This window comes from Chiloscyllium punctatum, chromosome 1, assembly GCF_047496795.1.
Source record: "Chiloscyllium punctatum isolate Juve2018m chromosome 1, sChiPun1.3, whole genome shotgun sequence".
NCBI classification, from domain to species: Eukaryota; Metazoa; Chordata; class Chondrichthyes; order Orectolobiformes; family Hemiscylliidae; genus Chiloscyllium; species Chiloscyllium punctatum.
Genome location: NC_092739.1, coordinates 36438882 through 36462425, shown reverse-complemented (window position 1 = coordinate 36462425; position 23544 = coordinate 36438882). Strand labels below are relative to the sequence as shown.

Here is a 23544-nt window from a genome sequence, read left to right as displayed (position 1 = left end):
TAAGCTTTGATAATGGCTACAGCTGTCTAAATGACAGATAGTGTCTGGGAAAGAAGGAGCAGATGTTGCTAACTTTTATTTAAAGCAGTCTGTGTAAATTAATTTCAGGAAACAATTGGTTAATTTTTTTTCAAATGTCAAAGCCATTTTCTTTTTTATATACATGTACCAGTCAGATCCACAAAATTACAGCACAGGCTGACAGGACATTTTCTAACATTTCTCCATACCATTATTCAATTACGAAACCACAAGTAATACGTGTGAACAAGTATACAAAACAGGTCAATGTAACAGTCAACATATCTTTAAAGGACTAATCCTTATTATGAATCACTACAGTAAAAATGAGGTCAAATTCCAACTCAGCACCCACTGACATTTGACCTCCTAAAAACACATTGCTTTTAACTCAAAGAATTGTCCAAACTCTCCAGCAGCCTTTCCATTTTCTTCATGAACTCACACACCTTCAATGGTTTGAATGGGCTTCAAAATGCCTACATTACCAGTGGAAAATGGCATGCAGGAGGAAATCTAATTTAAAGTGCCCCAAGACTGGTCAAGTTTGCAGTGTAGTTTCCAGGGTTAGCTGGAACCCATGAGGTGTGAGGGGATGGAAGCAGTTCGGTTAGATATCCTGCCTCAGTTATCAGTGTGTGCTCCAAGTGGAAAGGAAAGCCCCACTTAAGATGGAGATCCCAAAGTCACCAAGAGACTGTGTGCACGCCTGATCTGGGAATTTGGAAGAAAATCAGATTTACTCTAAAAAAAAAGTGGTTCGCTGCACACTTAAACATGTCTCTGCACCTAAATGCAAATTTGACTTTGGGTCTCTCTTGCCAATGCACTAGTGTCATTTTGATGATACTGCTTATTATATTTTTTTCTCCCAAAATGCATTCATACTTGCCTGCAATAACTTGCACCTTCTATCTGTCTGCCCATTTCACCAATCTATAGCCTCCTATAATCCACCATCTTGCTCACTTTTGCAACATTAACAAATTTTTTTTAATCATTCACAAACTATACTTCCCATACTTTCTGAAGTCCATTGAATACAGACGCAGAATTCCTCATGCAGTTTGGAAAGGCAAATCAGAGCAGAACCTATACACTTAATGGCAAGGTCCTAAGGAGTGTTGCTGAACAAAGAGACCTTGCAGAGCAGGTTCATAGCTCCTTGAAAGTGGAGTCGCAGGTAGATAGGATAGTGAAGAAGGCATTTGGTATGCTTTCCTTTATTGGTCAGAGTATTGAGTACAGGAGTTGGGAGGTCGTGTTGCAGGTGTACAAGACACTTGTTAGGCCACTGTTGGAATATCGTGTGCAATTCTGGCCTCCTTCCTATCAGAAAGATGTTGTGAAACTTGAAAGGGTTCAGAAAAGATTTACAAGGATGTTGCCAAGGTTGGAGGATTTGAGCTATAGGGAGAGGCTGAATAGGCTGGGGCTGTTTTCCCTGAAGCATCAGAGACTGAGGGGTAACCTTGTAGAGGCTTATAAAATCAAGAGGGGCATGGGTAGGGTAAATAAACAAGGTCTTTTCCCTGGGTTGGGAGTCCAGAACTGGAGGGAATAGGTTTAGGGTGAGAGGGGAAAGATTAAAAAGTACCTAAGGGGTAACTTTTTCATGCAGAGTGTGGTACATGTATGTGCTGCCAGATGAAGTGGAGGCTGGTACAATTGCAACATTTAAAAGGTATCTGGATGGGTGTATGAATAGGAAGGGTTTAGAGGAAAATGGGTCAAGTGGTCTGAACAAAGCCTTATACAGCCTCAGAAGTACATTCCTGTTTTTATATTCATGTCCCCTCAAAATAAATGCCAACACTGTATTTGCCTTCCTAACTACTGACTCAACCTGAAAGTTTACCATGACAGAATCCTGGACGAGAACACCCAAGTCCCTTTGCACTTCAGATTTCTGAACTTGCTCCCCATTTAGAAAATAGTACATGCCTCTATCCTTCCAACCAAAGTGAATGACATCACACCTTCCCCACTGTACTCCATCTGCCACTTCTTTGTCCACTCTCCAAACCTGTCTAAATCCTTCTGCAGCCTCCCCACCTTCTCAATACTACCTGTCCCTCCAACTATCTTTGTATCATCTGCAAACTTAGCCAGAATACCCTCAGTTCCTTCATCTAGATCAGTAATGTATAAAATGAAAAGTTGTGATCCCAATACTGACCCTTGTGGAATACCATTAGTCACTAGCTGCCATCCTGAGAAGGACCCTTTTATTCCCACTCTCTGTTTTCTGCCAGACGGCCAATCTTCTATCCATGCTAGTTCCTTGTCTCTAACACCATGGGCCCTTACCTTACTCAGAAGCCTCCAGAGCAGCATCTTGTCAAAGGTCTTCTGCAAGTCCAAATAGATAACATCTGCTAGCATCCCCTGGTCTAATTTGCTCATTACCTTTTCAAAACATTCCAGCAGATTTCAGGCATGACCTCCCCTTGATGAAATCATGCTGACTTTACCCTATTTTACCATGCACTTCCAAGTATTCAGAAATCTCATCCTTCACAACGGACTCCAAAAACTTACCAACAACCAAGGTCAGATTAATCGGCCTGTAATTTCCTGTCTTTTTTAATTGGGGGGGGGGGGGGTTAAGTTAGCAATTATCCAGTCCTCCATGACCATCCCTGATACCAGTGATTCCAGAAAGATCATCACCAATGCCTCCACTAATTCTTCAGCTATCTCCTTCAGAACTCTGGGGTGTAGTCCATGTGGTCCAGGTAATTTATTCACCTTCAGACCTTTTGGTTTTTTTTTTAAAAAGCATCTTCTCGTTGGAAATGGCCACCATACTCTCTTCTGTCCCCCTGATTCTCTTAATGTTTGGGATGTTACTCATGACTTCCACAAAGTACTTGTTCAGTTCCTCCACCATTTCTTTGTTCCCCATTACTACTTCTCTAGCATCATTTTCTAGCAGTTCAGTGTCCACTTTTGTCTCTCTTTTGCCCTTTATATATCTCAAAGAAACTTTTGCAACCTTCTTTTATATGATTGGCAAGCTTACCCTCACATTTAATCTTCTTTGTCCTTATTTCTTTTCTCGTTGACCTCTGTTAGTCTTTGTAGGCTTACCAATCCTTTGGCTTCTCATTGCCCTTCGCCACATTATATGCTTTCTCTTTTGCTTTCATGCTGTCCCTGACTTCCCTGGTCAGCAATGGTTCTCTCAAACTCTCTTTAAAAAGCTTCTTTTTCCTCAGGATGAATTTTTATCATTGAGTTCAGGTTGAAGATCATTCACCTTCTTATTGAAAAATGGACCAGCCTTGAGAGACTGTATAGTGCATCCATGTGCCTTTTTCTGATGTTCTTTGTCAATCTCTTTTGAAACCTTCACATTATTTTCATATCCTTTCTATAACACAAAACTTTGCACAGTACTCCTGAGTATGAGAAAGTGAGGACTGCAGGTGCTGGAGGTCAGAGTCAAAGAGCATGCTGGAAAAGCATAGCAGGTCAGGCAGCATCTGAGGAGCAGGAGAGTCAATATTTTGGGCATAAGCCCTTCATCAGGAATGTGGGGGTGGGTGGGGGGTGTGCCCACCAAGGGGACTTAAAAGATAAATCGGAAGGGGATGGGGTGGCAGGAAGTAGCTTGGAAGGCAACAGGTGGACGCAGGTGGGGAGTAATGGTGATAGTTTGGACCAGAGTCTGAGCTAACCAAGGTTCAATACAAATTCAATCTAACCTCAGTTTTTAAATTCTGTATAGCTTTGAGAGAGGAAATATCTTTGTGCTTAGTTTGTTATTTATGGTATCAAATGTCACATGCACTATCTCGTTTCATGAAATACATTTTCACTTTGTACATATTGATACAAGATTTTTAGATTCCCCTTTACAATACCCGCTAATCCTCTCACATTCTCTCTCTTGCCTTGCATTTAATTTTTCAAATGCCCCTGCACATTGCATATTCTGGCTGTATTTTTATTATTGTTTTCTATACCTGACATTGGCTTTATAACTATCCTTTTTCAACACAGTCCTGTAACCTGAAGTATCTTTCAGTGGAAGGGGTGTGTCCAAAACAATTCAATTAAGCAAAATTAATTGACCTGTACAGTAAGTTAGAACATTGCCGAAATCTAAATTCTGTACTTAAGGAAATCTTCCTGTTTATACAGCTCTACTTGAAATATTGCATTACATTATATAAGGTAACATAATCTTACAAATCAATAAAGCCCTGAACACTTGCATATTCCCAGGTCTTCAATGATGGTTTCTGTTCTGCTGCAGTTATTAACGAAAGGGAGAAGCACATCCTCCTAACAGTAATGCTTTCAACTATAAACCTGATTATTCATTTCTAATTCTGATTGATATCACCAGTGCAAAAGAACTTTATCTCTGACATGTTTGGAAATGCTGCTGCTTGATTAAGAAATTAAATTCAAGGTTTGTGTGTGTTGACCAGATCATTTCTCTTGTTTTAAGAATTCCACTGGTACAGCACATCTAATGAGGTACGATAACATCAATCTTAAAGACTACAAACCAGCAGTGTTTACTTCAGTCTAACTCCTTAGAGAATTATACAGACCTTCAGATGCATAATTTAATGCGAACAGGTTTCGAATGAGTATCAAAACAGTGGTGGGCGGAGGACAACTTCATTTCAAATCAAATGAAAACCTATTCTGCTTTCCTAATGTTTACATAATGCAGCCTAATATCAAACTAATTTTACGGTGATAGTGAGTGGTTCATTTCATTTCACATTTTACAGCAGTGATAGAATAAAGACAAATTATAATCTCCTGGAAAGTGAAGCAGTCGTGTGCCATCCATAGGGCGGCATGGCAGCTCAGTGGTTAGCATTGCTGCCTCACAGCACCAAGGACCTGGGTTCGATTCCCGCCTGTCTGTGTGGAGTTTGCACATTTTCCCCGTGTCTGCATGGGTTTCCTCCAACAATCCAAAGATGTGCAGGTCAGGTGAATTGGCCATGCTAAATTGCCCATAGTGTTAAGTGTGTTAGTTAGGGGTAAATATAGGTTAGGGGAATGGGTTTGGGTGGGTTTCTCTTTGTAAGGGCAGTGTGGACCTGTTGGGCAGTGGGGCCTGTTTCCACACTGTAGAGAATCTAATCTAATTATACAAATACAGTAAGTTATAATCTGAAAATGTAACATATTAGGCATGATTAATTTTAACTTTTGCATCAAAATACAATTGTGGTTCTCATTGCTAACCCACATTCAAAGTTAGGTAATTTGTTTTAACTGGATTACTGTTATAGTCTTCTTTATAATGTTGTCCTTTTACACATACTCCAACACAGGAATTGCAAAACCTGCGACCCTACCTCCCGCCTCACCTCCGTCCAAGGACCCAAAGGAGCCTTCCACATCCATCAGAGATTCACCTGCATTTCCACAAATGACATTTACTCTATCTGTTGCTCCCAATGCAGTCTCCTCTAAACTGGGGAGATAGGATGCCTACTTGCCCAGCACGAACATCTCTGGGACACCCACACCAACTAACCCCACTACCCCGCAGCAGAACACTTCAATTACCCCTCCCACTCTGTCAGGGACATGCAGGTCCTGGACCTCCTCCATCGCCACTCCCTTACCACCCAACGTCCCCCCTCCCAACACCACCACAACTTATACCCAGTTCCAACCTTCCAAATCGGCACCACTCTCATGACCTGTTGTTCATGTCCTACCCAGGCCCACCGCCCTCCCATTTATCTCACCACTCCCTCAGCTCACAGCCTCATTCCTGATGAAGGGTCTTTGCTCAAAACGCTGATTCTCCTGCTCCTCAGGTGCTGCCTGACCACACACACAACTATAATTTCCAGCCTCTGCAGTCCACACTTTTGCCTACATAGTAGAAACCTAGAATGTCCTGATGGAAACAATATGTTTAGCACGGAGATATCTAAATCCCATACTTGTACAGAAAAAAAGTAGTAATTCTGACAGTCACCGTTAATGTCATACATACATATAATAAAATGCAACTATAACAAAATATAAAGGTAAAGTTTTGACCTACCGCAAAAAGTGACCCCTGATGGATACATGCACCTGGAGAAAGGAAACAGGAAGTCAGTTCATTGATAAAGAATTGTTTTAATTATGGAAACTGATAAAATAGCTCAATTCTAATATTCATCAAGTAATGCATATGCTATCAATTTTTGTCATTTTTAGAACTGTTTCCTGTATTATACTGAAAGAAGAGAGAAGAAAGAGCACCTACTGCTCAGATGGCTCATTGGGGAAATGTACATGGACAGAGAAACATATTATTCCTGCCCTGTGCTGAGTTGTCTCACTGCAAACAGAATAGTCCTAATACTACAATTAGCCTCGAATATCCATTAACAAAAACGAAAGACAAAATATTTGGGGCTCCCACTGCAAAATTCTCTGTGCTTCCAGAAACATACACATCTGCACATCAAGCAAAATCAAGATGGCTCTAATACTGTTCCCTCAAGACAACAACTACATTTATATTGCACTTTTTGTTGAAGTATTATCTCCCAAGAGGTTGAAAATGAGTAGAACACAATATATTAACAGTAGGGCAATGAAGTGGGCTTTAGGATTATCTTAAATTTCCAACAGTTGAGTAATATACATGTTTGCCCACAAAAGATCTCTGTGTTGCACATTTCACCATTCCAAACATTAATTCTAACTTAGATGCAAAGAACATGAAGCATTCAGCAAGTGACTTCATTAACTCAACTGAATACAATGCCTTAACCAGAGTCAATTTGCCAAAAATAAACTGTGAATGTAAACTTGCAATGAGTATCAAGACCACAAAACAAGAGTTTCTTTAAATACATAAAAGGAAGAAAGATGCCAAAATGCACATGGCCCCTTAGAGAATAAGGCTGGGGAAATAATAATGAATAGGGTTTAAAGGGCTAATGAAGGGCTTTTGCCCAAAACGTCGATTTTCCTGCTCCTCGGATGCTGCCTGACCTGCTGTGCTTTTCCAGCACCACTCTAATCTAAAATAATAATGGATAGCCAGGAAATGATACAGGAGTTGTTTCAATACATTGCACCAGTTTGCACAGTAGAAGACACCCTGGATCCTGGATGGGACACATCCTAGAATATTAAAGAAAGTATCAACAGAGATATAATGGATGCACTGGTAGTCATCCTCTGGGAATCCTTAAATTCTGGAGAAGTTGCAAAGGATTGGAAAACTGGCAAGGCAACACTGAAGAAGGACTTATGCCTGAAACGTCGATTCTCCTGCTCCTCGGATGCTGCCTGGCCTGCTGTGTTTTTCCAGCACCACATTTTTCAATTCTGGTACTCCAGCATCTGCAGTCCCCACTTTCTCCTAACACTTCGTTAGAGTCTATTATAAAGAACTAACAGCAGAACGGTTAGAAATGTGTAACATGATCAAGCAGTCAGCACGGTTTAATGTAGGGGAAAATCGTACCGGACAAATTTATTAGAATTCCTTGAGGTGGTATGAAGCAGGACAGACAAAGGGGAAGTAGTGGATGCAACACATTTGGATTTTCAGAAAGTGTTTGATATGGTCTCATACATTACTTTACTTAATAGAATAAGAGCCCATGGGATTGGAAGTAGAATTTAACATGTTGAGAGAATTAGCTCATTAATGGGAGTCAGAGAGTTGGGATAAGAGAATTTTCAGGATGGTAAACTGGAATTATTGTTGTGTCACAGGAATGAGTGTTGGGGCCACAATTAATTACAATATATCTATCCATAACTTGGTTGAGGAATGTGAATGGACAACAGCAATATTTGTAGATGGCACAAAAATAGTGGGGAGGCAAGTGGTGAGGATGACACAGTCTCCACGGAATATAGCCAAGTTAAGTGAGTGGGCAAAAACTTGGCAGATGGAATATATTGTAACAAAATAGGAGTTTGGCACTTTGGCAGGAAGAATAGAGGACCTGAATATTATTTAAATGGCGAAAGACCACAAAGAAATAGAAGTAATTGGGAGTCTTTGTCGTGAATCACAAAAGCTAGCATTCAAGTTCAGTAGGTAATAGGGAAGGCAAATGGAATGTTGACCTTTATTTCAAAGAGAATGGAGGGAGGTCCTTCTAAATGTATGCAAGGCAGTAATCCAAGTACGACTAGAATACCATGAACTATTTTGGGCCACTTATCTCAGGAAGGATATACTGGCAATGGAACAGCCCAGAGAAGGATCACTCAGCTGATATTAGGTAAGGAGGCACCATCTTATCGGAAGAGGTTGAGTAGATGGGGCCTGAACTTGTTGGATATAGAAGAATAAGACCTTATTGAAACATAAAAGATTCTAAGGGGACTCGATAGGATAGATGTGGGAAGATTATTTCCCTCGTGGGCTCGTTTAGAAACAGAGAGTGTAATCTCAGAGTAATGGGGACATGCATTCCGGACAGAAAGGTGGCGATATTTTGCCTCCTCAGAGGAATGAATCAATGGAATTCTTTACCAGAGAGGGCTGTTGATATTGTGTCATTAAGTATATTCAAGGTTGAGATTGAAAATCTGTCTATCAGTAAGGGAAATGAAAGCTATGGGGACAAAACAGTAAAGTTGAGTTGAAGATTGTCAGGTCAGCCACAATCTCATTGAATGGCATAGCAGACTAGATGGACTGTATGGCCTAACTTCTGCTCCTATGACTTATGTCAATCAATCAATACCCTTTTCTTATGTAAGTAAGTTATTGTTCCCATGGCAATTTTGTACTTCTGTGTCAATCTTGATTGCAAGACTAAAAGCTTCGTACAACCATTCAGTCTTAATAATTATGACTTGATTCATCACTAAAAATACAGCTAAGCCTCATTGAACAAAACATAACATTTTCCAAATGTTTTATAGAAATTAACAGTGCATGTGGAATGTTACATAATTTCATTAATTTATTATTAATTTCTCTCTGCAAGGATTTTCTGCAAGAAAATCACTAAAATTTAGAAATAAAAGTGGTGATTATGCAATTCAGCAAGGACATGTCGCAGTAGGCAGGACATGTGCAGAAATCAGCTGCTGTGATACATTCCTGGCAGGTCCCAGTGACAGATCCAAAGTATCCCAGTGCACCTTCACACTGCAAATCTGCACAATGTCAGATTCTATATGCATAGATTACAGAGCTGAAAGAAGTCCAGTTTTTGAACTTGATTAATAGCCTAAAACATTTTGAAAGCAAACTATCATCTTCGTATGATACTCTCAAACATTACTGGTTTGACGGATTTCAGATTAGGCACCATGGGTGCACTACGTATTACCATCAGCTCCTCAACCTGGAGTAAATTAAAAAGGTTAAAAAAAACTCAAGATTCCAGCCCCTGAAGAGTCAATTTGTCTGGATACTGGATGAAAGTAGGATCTGACTGATTCATGTCCTCCACATTTTGCAACAGTCCATTGCAGTTGTGTAGTCATGATTATAAGGTGACCAAAGTTGACAAATGAATATTTAAGGGTACACAACATTTTCAAAAGATAGAGAGATGAGAAAAGGAGGAGAAGCAGACCTGTTAGTAAAGGATTACATTTGGACTGCGACAAGAAAGGAACTTACCTGAGAACATAAGAAAGCAGAATCAAAAAAGGCAGATATGAGAAAGTAAGTGTCAAGAAATGCTGATGAGATTTGTTAATGCGCCCCAAAACAGTTGTTGTACCATTATTGAGAAACAAGCAGGATATCATTGGAATTTCAACAAAAGCAATGCATTACTACAAAGGACTTGAATCATTACAAACTGCTGTGCTCAAAGCAGCAAAGGTGGTCTGAAAGCTGAGTTTGTAAAACATTTCCTGACTGGTTCTTGGAACAGTAACTGAATAAACCAATGAGTTATAACATAGAACATAGAACATAGAAAAATACAGCGCAGTACAGGCCCTTCGGCCCTCGATGTTGCGCCGACCGAAGCCTACCATCCTACACTAGCCCAATAACCTCCATATGCTTGTCCAATGCCCGCTTAAAAAACCATAAAGAGGGAGAGTCCACCACTGCTACTGGCAGGGCATTCCATGAACTCACAACCCGCTGAGTAAAATATCTACCCCTAACATCTGTCCTATACCTACCACCCCTTAATTTAAAGCTGTGTCCCCTAGTAACAGCTGACTTCATTAGCGGAAAAAGGTTCTCACTGTCAACCCTATCTAAACCCCTAATCATCTTGTAAACCTCTATCAAATCTCCCCTAACCCTTCTTTTCTCCAATGAGAAAAGCCCCAAGTGCCTCAGCCTTTCCTCATACGATCGTCCTACCATGCCAGGCAACATTCTGGTAAACCTCCTCTGCCCTCTTTCCAATGCCTCCATATCCTTCCTATAATATAGCGACCAAAACTGCACACAATACTCCAGATGAGGCCGCACCAGAGTCTTATACAACTGCAACATGACCTCAGGACTCTGGAACTCAATTCCTCTACCAATAAAGCCCTGTACACCATATGCCTTCTTCACAGCACTATTTACCTGGGTGGTAACTTTCAAAGATCTGTGTACATGGACACCAAGATCCCTCTGCTCATCCACACTACCAAGTAGCCTACCATTAGCCCAGTAATCCATCTTCTTGTTACTCCTACCAAAGTGAATGACTTCACACTTAGCTACATTGAACTCCATTTGCCACCTTACTGCCCAGCTCTGCAATTTATCTATATCCCGCTGTAACCTGCCACATCCTTCTTCGCTGTCCACAACTCCACCGACTTTCGTGTCATCCGCAAACTTGCTCACCCAGCCTTCTAGCCCCTCCTCCAGGTCATTTATAAAAATGACAAACAGCAATGGTCCCAAAACAGATCCTTGTGGAACACCGCTAGTAACTGCACTCCAAGATGAACCTTTACCATCAACTACTACCTCTGTCTCCTTCCAGCCAGCCAATTCCCAATCCAAACCTCTAATGCACCCTCAATGCCATACCTCCGTAGTTTTTGCATTAGCCTGCCATGGGGTACCTTATCAAACGCCTTGCTAAAATCCATATACACCACATCTACTGCTTTACCCTCATCCACTTCCTTGGTCACCTTCTCAAAGAATTCAATAAGGTTTGTGAGGCACGACCTGCCCTTTACAAAACCATGCTGACTATCCTTGATCACATTATTCCTATCCAGATGTTCATAAATCCTATCCCTTACAATTCTCTCTAAGACTTTGCCCACAACAGAAGTGAGACTCACTGGCCTATAGTTACTCGGGCTATCCCTGCTCCCCTTCTTGAACAAAGGGACCACATTCGTTATCCTCCAGTTTTCTGGCACTATTCCCGTAGACAACGACGACATAAAAATCAAGGCCAATGGCTCCGCTATCTCCTCCCTAGCTTCCCAGAGGATCCTAGGATAAATGCCATCAGGCCCAGGGGACTCATCTATTTTCATCCTTTCCAGAATTTCCAACACCTTTTCCCTACATACCTCAAAGCCGTCCATTCTAATTAATTGTGACTCAGTATTCACATCGGCAACAATGTCCTGTTCCTGAGTGAATACTGACGAAAAGTATTATAAAGCTATTGTTGATCCAGTATTGTAAAATGAGTTAGGGATAACTTTAATCTTATAGTTAAGGACCCACTGGAAAACAGTAACACAGAATTCAGCAATACTGAGCCTTAGTTTGGAACTGACGTACTCCAGACTTAATAAAAACCTTAAACAAAAGAAACTACACACATATAAGGCAAGAGATGGCTACAGTTGACTAGGTAAATAAAATGAAAGGGTATGGCTATAAATGAGGTGGGAAGCACGCAAAGAAACAAATGTTCAACAGAAATGCATTCCATTAGAAAACAAAGGGAAGATTTATCATGGCTTACCAAAGAAGTTAAGAATAATATTCAAGAGACTTATAAGCTTGCGAAGAATAGAAGTAAGCCTGATTATTTTCTTTCTTGAAGAAACCAGCAATGAACGACCAAAAAGCTTAAGCAAAGATATGAGGTAAATTATAGTAAACTAGCTTGGAAGGGAAAAGCAGATTTTAAGAGATTTTTCAATACTTGGAAAACAAAGTAGCTAAATATTAACATTGGGCTGAATTCTACAAGAAATTAGCCAAGTGTCAATTTTGCTGAAATCATGGAGATTTCTCTCCATGAAAGCTAGCAAAGTTTATGACACTATTTTCCAAAAGTCACCTCATTACCCATCCACCATGCTTCTGTGGCACCCCAGTGGTCCTTTCCTCTCACAATAGGTGGAAGTACTTACCACAGCTGGGACCTATTAGGATTCCTGGTGCTGATGCCTTACTTAAAATGCAATTGTTCACCATGCAAGGGAACGTCAGTCCGGTGCTGCCCTGCACGCTTTATGGACATGTCGGACAGAGGGAAACAGATAGCCTTTTTTGTGAGCAGGAGCTGGAGGTCCTCAAGGATGGAATGATGCAAGCAAGAACTGTCACTTCCCCCAGGACTAGCAAAGACGACCACTCCCAGCTTAGTCCAAGGTTCCCACCCTGGCCAATGCAGTATCCACACTCCAAAGGATCAACTGGCACTGCAGTAACAAGGTCAATGACCTTCTCACCTCCATGCAGATAAATGCTCCCATCATCTCTGTGCAACCTCACATCCATCCTCTGCTATTGCCTTCACATTCCATCAAGACTTATGGACCTCTACTCTAATTATCATATGCAACTTCTTCCCTCACTTGCTCTCACCAACCGCCACTCTAACTCTGCATCGACTCTGTACTGCCAACTCAATCCCTTATGATAGTGCACTTGTATCAATACTAACAATTTAGCTAGTTCCATTCATTTCACACAATCCGTCCCTTTGCCTCAGTGTATAGAAGAAAACAACCTGCAATAGGGCACCAGCTGTTGAGCAACAGGTGAAATAGTGACCCTGACCTCACTCTTGGTTCCCCGACCTCACAAGGAGACAGGGTTGGAAGAGGAATCACACTCAGGGCTCTCAAGAGGCTCCAGAGTTGGCCAGCTTTTTCATCTACAACCTAACACCCTCAGCACTGTGGCAGTTCAATCTGAGGATGATGTACCAACCTGTGGGGAGGACACACTCAGCAAGTCCACACCTTCTACCAACAAATATTCTTGAATTTGCTTGACCAAAATTGGAAGATTAACAGGCTCCACAGTACGGCAGGTTCCCTCTACCTTAGTTGGGGACCGTGGGACTACCCTGAAACATACTGAGAAGGAAAAGAAGACAAGCACCTTCTGAGAGCCCATGGTTGTACTGATGAAGCTTCATTGTAGATGCATTCTTAGATTTGCAAATAAATATTCAATTGCCATCATCAGCTATAAGAGTGAATGTCTTTCCAGCTACAAATACAACAGTGAAGGTACAAAGTTAGACCATCTGATATGGCCCAACGTTCAAAGTGAGTAACTCCTGCATCATGTTACTGTCGCAACAGATACTAACAGACCCACTGAGTTTCTCCAGCGTTTCATGATTTAGAGATTTCCAGCATCTCCAGTATTTTGCTTTTATTTGACCATTTACTTCACTGTTCCTCTCCCCATTTTACTCCCTGAGCCCAAGGCATGTCAAACCATCATGCCAGGCAAAGATGTGCACTGTTAAAACCAAGGTTCTGTTTACTGTGAATGACATACCCCACCAACATTTCCACTGTTTCTGCATGTAACAAGAATTATTATTTATTACAAGTAATTAGAAATTACCTAAAGGTAACAGTAAAAACCATCAGCACATAAGTCTACAAATTAAAAATCTAATCCCCTTTACAAACTCCCCCTTACACACACTCACACAGAGAAATACATTATGGGTGAAGAGAAACTGAACACGTTCATTGGTTCCTCTTGCCAAGTTGTGAGATGATCCCTATGATGGTCAGAATGTTGATTCTCAGTCACTTTTTTTTGTGTCTCTGCAAACCAGCGGAAGCTTTAAATGTGGTTGATGTGCTCCTAAAATGTCTTTGACATATCTTCAATCATAGTTTACAATGATTGCTGAAGGAAAATTAAACTGGTTTTCTTCAGGTTAAAAATGGGTTTTGACAGCAGAGAGAGAGAGAGCTCCTGTGTTGGTGGAGATCATATCATTTCTCCATATTTCATTCCAGCCCCAAATTGTTCAGTTAACTAAGCACTGATCTCATGGTCACTAGCAGGCAAAATGATTTTGTCATTGATATAGGAACATAGGAACAAGAGTAAGTCATTCAACCCCTTGAACCTGCTCTGCCATTCAATGAGATCATGGCTGAGATGCTGTCAGCATTGAAGTAGGTGCAAAGACTCAAAGTGCTATCAGAGCACCCTGATCAAATCCATGACATCAGAGTCTGTACCAGCACACAATCAAAACTTTGAGTGCACTCCAAAATGCAGCACTGAAGCACAGAATCATATTGTAAGTGAATCGGAGATGTGCCACGATGGTGCAGTGGAGCTGGTGGTGTCCAATGTCAACATTTGTGGATGGAGATGCATCTGGTTGTTGTCCATGGAACGTGCCACAAAACTTTGGTGTCGGTTTTCAAAGGAGGAGGGCTGGAGGAGCAAGTGGTAAGCTCGGGTCACCAGATAATCATTCTGACTTCCATGTTGGGAATGGTCACCTTGTTTTTCACTAAGCCTTGGGAGAATGGGAAATTATGCATAATTTTAGCTAAACGTAACACATTTATCAATGGAAATAGGTGTAAATAGGCCTCTCACTGCTCACCAGCAAAATTAGCATCTTACAATTCAATGCTTATTTCAAAAATCAGTCACTTTGCCCTCAATATCAAAAATTGGTCAATCTGATATCACTGTGTTAACAACTATCTTGTCAATACCCACAGTGGTTAGTGGGTCAAAGCATTCTGCTCATTGATACCGTTGAAGACAGAGACAAGAGAAATTATCATGAGGAAAGGCCAGCAAATCAAACTAACATAGAATCATAGAATCCCTACAACTTGAAAAGAGACCATTTGACCCATAGAGTCACAGAGATGTACAGCAAAGAAATAGACCCTTCGGTCCAACTCATCCATGCAGACCAGATATCCCAATCCAATCTAGTCCCACCGGCCAACACCTGGCCCACATCCCTCCAACTCCTTCCTATATATACACCCATCCAGATCATTCCATACATGTACCACCCTGAGTACAAAAGTACATGTACCACCCTGAGGGCTTTTTTGTATCTTTTGCCTCTCACCCTAAACAAAAGTCCTCGAGTTCTGGACTCCCCCACCCCAGCAAAAATACTTTGTCTGTTTACCTTATCCAGGCCCCTCATGATTTTATAAAGGTCACCCTTTAGCTCCAAGACTACAGGTTAAACAGCCCCAGCCTGTTCAGCCTCTCTTTATTGCTCAAATCCTCCAATCCTGGCAACATCCTTATAAATCTTTTCTAAACCCTTTCAAGTTTCACAACATCTTTCCAATAGGAAGGAGACCAGAATCGCATGCAATATTCAAAAACCAATGTCCTGTACAGCTGCAACATGACCTCCCAACTCCTGTACTCAATACTCTGACCAATAAAGGAAAGCATACCAAACACCTTCTTCACTATCCTATCTACCGATGACTCTACTTTCAAGGAGCTATGAACCTGCACTCCAAGCTCTCTTTGTTCAGCAACACTCCCGAGGACCTTACCATTGTGTGTATAAGTCCTGCTAAGATTTGCTTTCCAAAATGCAACACCAACTTTTATCTAAATTACACTCCATCTACCACTCAGCCCATTGGCCTATGCGATCAAGATCCCATTGTAATCGGAGGTAACCTTCTTCGCTATCCACTACACCTCCAATTTTGGTGTCATCTGCAAACTTACTAACTGTACCTCATAAGCTCGCATCCACATCATTTATGTAAATGACGAAAAGTAACGGACCCAGCACCAATCCGTGTGTCACTCCACTGGTCACAGGCCACCAATCTGAAAAACAACCCTCCACCACCACCCTCTGTCTTCTACCTTTGAGCCAGTTCTGTATCCAAATGGCAAGTTCTCCCTGTATTCCATAAGACCTAACCTTGCTAATCAGTCTCCCATGGGCAACCTTGTTGAACACCTCACCGAAGTCCATATAGATCACGTCAAACTTCTGCCTTCATCAATCCTCTTTGTTACTTCTTCAAAAAACTCAATCAAGTTTGAGAGACATGATTTCCCATGCACAAAGCCATGTTGACTATCCCTAACCAGTCCTTGCCTTTCCAAATACGTGTACATCCTGTCCCTCAGGATTCCCTCCAACAACTTGCCCACCACCGACATTATGCTCACCAGTCTGTAGTTCCCAGGCTTGTCCTTACCACCCTTCTTAAACAGTGTCACCACGTTTGCCAACCTCCAGTCTTCCAGCACCTCACCTGTGACTATCGATGATACAAATATCTCAGCGAGAGGCCCAGCAATCACTTCTCTAGCTTCCCACAGAGTTCTAGGGAACACCTGATCATGTCCTGGGGATTTATACACTTTTATGCATTTTAAGACATCAAACACTTGGTCCTCTGTAATATGGACATTTTTCAAGATGTCACCATCTGTTTCCCTACATTCTATAACTTCTATGTTCTTTTCCACAATAAACACTGATGCAAAATACTCATTTAGTATCTGCCCCATCTCCTGCGGCTCCACACAAAGGCCGTCTTGCTGATCTTTGAGGGGCTCTATTCTCTCCCTAGTTACCCTTTTGTCCTTAATATATTTGTAAAAACACTTTGGATTCTCCTTATTTCTATTTGCCAAAGCTATATCATGTCCCCGTTTTGCCCTCCTGATTTCCCTCTTAAGTATACTCCTACTTTCTTTATACTCATTCATGTGATCTATACCTGACATATGTTTCCTTCTTTTTCTTAACCAAACCCTCAATTTCTTTAGAAATCCAGCATTCCCCATACCTACCAGCCTTTCCTTTCACCCTATCAGGAATATGCTAACGCTGTACTCTCATTTATCTCATTTCTGAAGGCTTCCCATTTTCCAGCCAACCCATTACCGGAGAATATCTGCCCCCAGTCAGCTTTTGAAAGTTCTTGCCAAAACAGGAAGAATTAGCCTTCCTCTGATTTAGAACTTCAACTTTTAGATCTGGTCAATCCTTTTCCATCACTATTTTAAATCTAATAGAATTATGGTCACTGGCCCCAAAGTGCTCCCCCACTGACACATCAGTCACCTGCCCAGCCTTATTTCCCAAGAGTAGGTCAAGCTTTGCACCTTCTCTAGTAGGTATATCCACATACTGAATCAGAAAATTGTCTTGTACACACTTAACAAAATCCTCTCCATCTAAACCCTTAACACTATGGCAGTCCCAGTCGATGTTTGGAAAGTTAAAACCCCCTACCATAACCACCCTATTATTCTTACAGATAACGGAGATCTCCTTACAAGTTTGTTTCTCAATTTCCCTCTGACTATTGGGGGGTCTATAATACAATCCCAATAAGGTGATCATCCCTTTCTTATTTTTCAGTTCCACCCAAATAACTTCCCTGGATGTATTTCCAGGAATATCCTCCCTCAGTACAGCTGTAGCGCTATCCCTTATCAAAAATGCCACTCCCCCTCCTCTCCTGCCTCCCTTTCTGTTCTTCCTGTAGCATTTGTATCTTGGAACATTAAGCTACCAGTCTTGTCCATCCCTGAACCACATTTCTGTAATTGCTATGTTATCCCAGTCCCACGTTCCTAACCATACCCTGAGATCATTTGCCTTCCCTGTTAGGCCCCTTGCTTTGAAAGAAATGCAGTTTAATTCATCAGTCCTACCTTGTTCTCTGCTTTGTCCCTGCCTGCCCTGACTGTTTGACTCGCTTCTGTTCTTAACTGTACCAGTCTCAGATTGATCTCTTTCCTCACTATCTCCCTGGGTCCCCCCCCACCTACTAGCTCAAATCCTCCTGAGCAACTCTAGCAAATTTCCCTGCCAGTATATTAGTCCCCTTCCAATTTAGGTATAATCCGTCCTTCTCGTACAAGTCACTTCTACCCCAAAAGAGATTCCAATGATCCAAAATGTGAATCCTTCTCCCATACACCAGCTCCTCAGCCACACATTCATCTGCTCTATCCTCCTACTCCTGCCCTCACTAGCTTGTAGCACCAGGAGTAATTCAGATATTACTACTCTCGAGGACCTCCTTCTTAAATTCCTGCCTAATTCTCTGTATTCTCCCATCAGAACCACAACCTTTTCCTTTCCTATGTCATTGTACATATTGGAACCAATGACCTCCTGCTGGACCCTCTCCATCTTGAGAACATTCTGCACCCTCTCTGAGACATCCTTGATGCTGGCACCAGGGAGGCAACACACTATTCTGATTTTTCGCTGCTGGCTGCAGAAACGTCTGTCTGTGCCTCGCACAAGAGAGTTCCCGAACACAATCAATCAATCTCTTGGAACCGAAGGTATCCCTCATTACATTAGAGCCAATCTCAATACCAGAAACATGGCTGTTTGTGCTACGTTCCCCTGAGAATCTATCACCACCATACATTTTCCAAAACAGCTTACTTGTTTGAAATGGGGAGAGCCACAGAAGACACCTGCACTACCTGCCTACCTCTCTTACCTTCCGTAGAGTTAACCCATCTATGTGACTGTATCTGTGACTTTTCTCCCTTCCTATAACTGGCATCCATCACATCCCTTGCTCTTGTAAATTCTTCATTGCCTGTGTCGCTCCAACCATTCCATTCGATCTGATAGGATATGCAACCAATGGCATTTTATTGCAGATATAATCCTCAATAGCTGGTAAACTCTCCCGAAACTCCCACATTCGACAAGAAGAGCATATCACTACTAAGGGCCATTTTTGCTTCTTCCAATCTGCAGACCCAGAAAATAGCCCCATCTTATTCCTTGACAAAACACTGCTCCAGGCTAACGTAATACACTACAAAATCCCACGCAAGGACTGCACAAAACACTACATAGGACAAACAGGAAGACAGCTAACGATCCGCATCCATAAACACCAACTAGCCACAAAACGACATGACCAGTTATCCTTCGTAGCCACATACACAGATGACAAGCAACATGAGTTCGACCGGGACAACACTACTATTATCGGACAAGCCAAACAGAGAACAGCCAGGGAAGTCCTAGAGGCACTCATCCACTGATTCACAATCGACCTGGACCCAATGTACCAGCCACTGCAGCGGACAGCTGGAACTGACAACCGGAAGCGGCAGATACAAATCACTATAAATGCTGGAGGAAACATCACAGAAGTGCTTCACAGGGGGCTCCCAAGCACTGAGGATGTCACCGAGACAGGGGATGAAACGTCTGCAACACAAATTCCCAGCTCGGCGAACAGAACCACAACAACGAGCACCCGAGCTACAAATCTTCTCCCAAACTTTGAATATCCCTAACCTACACAGTTTTGAAATGTGGGAGGAAACCGAAGCACTCAGCAGGAACCCATGCAGACATGGGGAGAACATGCCAATTCCACAAAGACAGTCACCAAGGCTGGAATAAAACCTGGATCCCTGCCATAGCGAGGTAGCAGGAAGCAAAGAGTAGGCATAAATGTATGTTTCAGGCATAAGCCCTTCATCCAAATGCCGAATTAAATGTTATAATTTTGTTTGTTTTCCGAGCTGGTAATCCATCACATGGGGATGCAGTCTCAGAATAAGGACCAATTATTTCCAACAGAGATGAGGAGAGATTTATTAAATCAAAAGGCATGAACACTTGGAATGCTTGTGAACAGAGGTTTGTGAATGCTCTGTTGCTCAATGTATTTATCATTGAGACACTCAGATTTCTAATTCCTCAGGGAATTTCAAGATAGGGGAGTGGGCAGGAAAGTGGAGTTGATGCTGAAGATCAGCCTTGACCACACTGAATGATGAAACAGGCTCAAGGAACTAATCCTGCTACTTTTTTCTTATGTTCTTCAGAAACATGTGAATACAATAGTCACTTGGCTGGGCTTGTTTGGTAATGCAGACACCAAAGGAACAGTACACCAGCAGAAACCAATACATTCGGGTGCCAAAGGTCAAAACTGGAAACAAATGGTCAAGGCATCTTCATAAATACAACTACTGACACAAATGTAAAAACCTATACTGAAACTTTATAAAACTCTGCCTCAGCTTCAACTGGAGTAGTGTGTCCATTTCTGGTTACCATAAAACATGAACGATACAACAATCATTAAACTGTGGCAAAGCTGATTTATTGGAACAATTCTGAGGATGAAGAACTTTATTGACAAAATTAGATTTGAGAAGCTGGACTTATAGTCATAAAACTGTACAACATGGAAATAGACACTTCAGTCCAACTCATTCATACCAACCAGATATTTTAAATTAATCTCGTCCCATTTGCCACTATTTGACCCATATCCCTCTAAACCCTTCCTTATTCATGTATCCATCTAGATGCCTTTTAAATGTTCTAATTCTACTAGCCTCCATCACTTACTCTGGCAGCACATTTCATACGCGCACTACACTGTCAAAAGTTGCCCCTTAGGTCCCTTTTAAATCTTATCCCTCTCTTCTGAAACCTATTCCTCTAGTTTTGGACTCCAGGGAAAAAGACCTTGACTAATTACCCTATCCACGCCCCTCATGATTTTACAAATCTCTATTGTCACCCCTCAGCCTCTGATGCTCCAGGGAAAATAACCCCAGTCTATTCTTCTGTCTGTAGCTCAAACCCTCCAACATGGCAACTTCCTTGTAAATCTTTTCTGAACCCTTTCAAGTTTCACAACATCCTTCCTATAGCAGGGAGACTAATGTTGCATGCAATATTCCAATAGTGGCCTAACAAATGTCCTGTACAGCCACAACATGACCTCCCAACTCCTATACTAACCATGCACTAACCAATAAAGGCGAGCATACCAAATGCCTTCTTCACAATTCTGTCTGCCAGGGACTCTATTTTCAAGGAACTATAAACCTGCACTCCAAGGTCTATTTGTTCAGCAACTTCCCCAGGATCTTACCATTAAGTGTCTAAGTCCTGCCCTATTTTGCTTTTCCAAAATGCAGTAACTCGCATTTATTTAAATTAAACTCCATTTGCCAAACGTGGGCTTGTTGGCCCATTTGATCAAGGTCATGTTGTGCTCCGAGGTAACCTTCTTCGCTGTTCACTACACCTCCAATTTTGGTGTTATCTGCAAACTTACTAACTATTCCTCCTACATTCACATCCAAGTCAGTTGTATAAATGACAAAAAGTAATGGACCCAGAAACCGATCCTTGTGGCCCACCACTGGTCACAGGCCTCCAGTCTGAAAGGCAACCTTCTACCACCACCCTCTCTTCAAGCCACTTCTGTATCCCTAATGCTAGTTGTCCCTCTATTCCATGTGATCTAACCTTGCTAACCAGTCTCCAAAGAGGAACTTTGTAGAATGGCTTATTCAAGCATTCTCAGTCTGCCTCAATTTTAAATCCGCCTGGAAACATGCTATCCTGCTGCTTATCTTTCCATTTACCTCCATACTCCCTGTTGCTTTCACTTTCCCTTCCCCCCAACTCAGAAGTTTAAAGTCCTACTGACCACCCTATTTATCCTCTTCGCCAGAACATTGGTACCTGATCGGTTCAGGTGGAGACCGTCCCAACGGTACAGATCCCCCCTGTTCCAAAACTGATGCCAGTGCCCCATGAAGATTAATTAATTCCCACTCAGCTAGTGATCAGGCACAAAAGAGTGTGACTGTAAGTGAGGCAGGTAGGGGGACCCAGAGTTCAGGAGTGGAGGAGCCTCAGCCCTTGACCTTGTCCAACAGGTACGAGATTCTTGCTCCCTGTTCGGATGAGGAAAAGGGCTCTGGACAGGATGAGCCAACTGACCAAGGCACCATGGTGCAGAAGGCCATTCAAGAGGGGGGAGCTAATAGACAGGTAGTGGTTATAGGGGATTCTATAATTAGGGGGACAGATAGTATCCTTTGCAAGCCGGATCGGGAGTCTCGCATGGTGTGTTGCCTGCCCGGTGCCAGGGTGCGAGACATCTCTGACCGGCTTGAAAGGATATTGGAGCGGGAGGGGGAGGATCCAGTTGTTGTGGTCCACGTTGGTACCAACAACATAGGCAAGTCTAGGGTGGAGGACCTGTTTGGGCATTACGAAGCACTAGGCAGGAAATTGAAGCACAGGTCCTCAAGGGTCATAATCTCCGGATTACTGCCCGAGCCACGTGCCAATTGGCATAGGGACAAGAAAATTAGGCAAGTAAACACGTGGCTAAGGGATTGGTGTGGGAAAGAGGGATTCCACTTCATGGGGCACTGGCATCAGTTTTGGAACAGGGGGGATCTGTACCGTTGGGACGGTCTCCACCTGAACCGATCAGGTACCAATGTTCTGGCGAAGAGGATAAATAGGGTGGTCAGTAGGACTTTAAACTTCTGAGTTGGGGGGAAGGGAAAGTGAAAGCAACAGGGAGTATGGAGGTAAATGGAAAGATAAGCAGCAGGATAGCATGTTTCCAGGCGGATTTAAAATTGAGGCAGACTGAGAATGCAGAAAAAAGCAAGGATAACTTAGGACATATGACTTACAACATCTCTAATAAGGAAGTTAGCATTAAGGCACTTTACCTGAATGCTCGTAGCATTCATAACAAAGCCGATGAATTAATGGCACAGATAATAGTGAATGATTATGATGTAGTAGGCATCACAGAGACTTGGTTACAGGGGGGTCAGGACTGGCAGTTAAACCTCCATGGTTTTTCGACTTATCGAAAAGACAGAGAGGTGGGCAGAGGGGGTGGAGTTGCCTTGTTAGTTAAGAACAAAATTAAATCTATGGTATTGAATGACATAGCGTCGGATGATGTGGAGTCTGTGTGGGTGGAATTGAGGAACCACAAAGGCAAAAAAACCATAATTGGAGTTGTGTACAGACCTCCTAACAGTGGTCAGGACCAGGGACGCAACATGTACCGGGAAATAGAGAAGGCATGTCAGAAAGGCAAGGTTACATTGATCATGGGTGACTTCAATATGCAGGTGGACTGGGTAAATAATGTTGCTAGTGGATCTAAAGAAAGGGAATTCATGGAATGCTTACAGGATGGCTTTTTGGAACAGCTAGTCATGGAGCCCACAAGAGAGCAGGCTATTCTGGACCTAGTGCTTTGCAATGAACCAGACTCTATAAAAGATCTTAAAGTAAGGGAACCCTTAGGAAGTAGCGACCATAATATGGTAGAGTTCAGTCTGGAGTTTGAAAGGGAGAAGGCGAAATCTGATGTAATGGTGTTACAGTTGAATAAAGGTAATTATGAGGGCATGAGAGAGGAACTGACTAAAATAGACTGGAAGCAGAGGCTAACCGGGAAGACACTAGAGCAAAAATGGCAGGAGTTTGTAGGTATAATTGAGGACACTGTACAGAGGTTCATTCCCAAGAAAAGAAAGATTAACCGGGGAGGGATTAGACAACCTTGGCTGACAAAGGAAGTCAGGAAATGTATTAAAGAAAA

At 42.2% G+C, this 23544-nt stretch overlaps 1 protein-coding gene across 2 annotated transcripts in view; it reads right to left on the bottom strand.

Annotated features, from left to right (window-relative positions):
• fras1 (Fraser extracellular matrix complex subunit 1) overlaps positions 1 to 23544 on the bottom strand; it is a 465328-nt gene that overhangs the window by 429168 nt on the left and 12616 nt on the right. For both annotated transcript variants that reach the window (XM_072591717.1, XM_072591723.1), the window contains exon 2: positions 6059 to 6090. In XM_072591717.1, coding sequence (XP_072447818.1) covers positions 6059 to 6090 — 32 coding nt within the window. The remainder of the gene's footprint in view (positions 1 to 6058; positions 6091 to 23544) is intronic.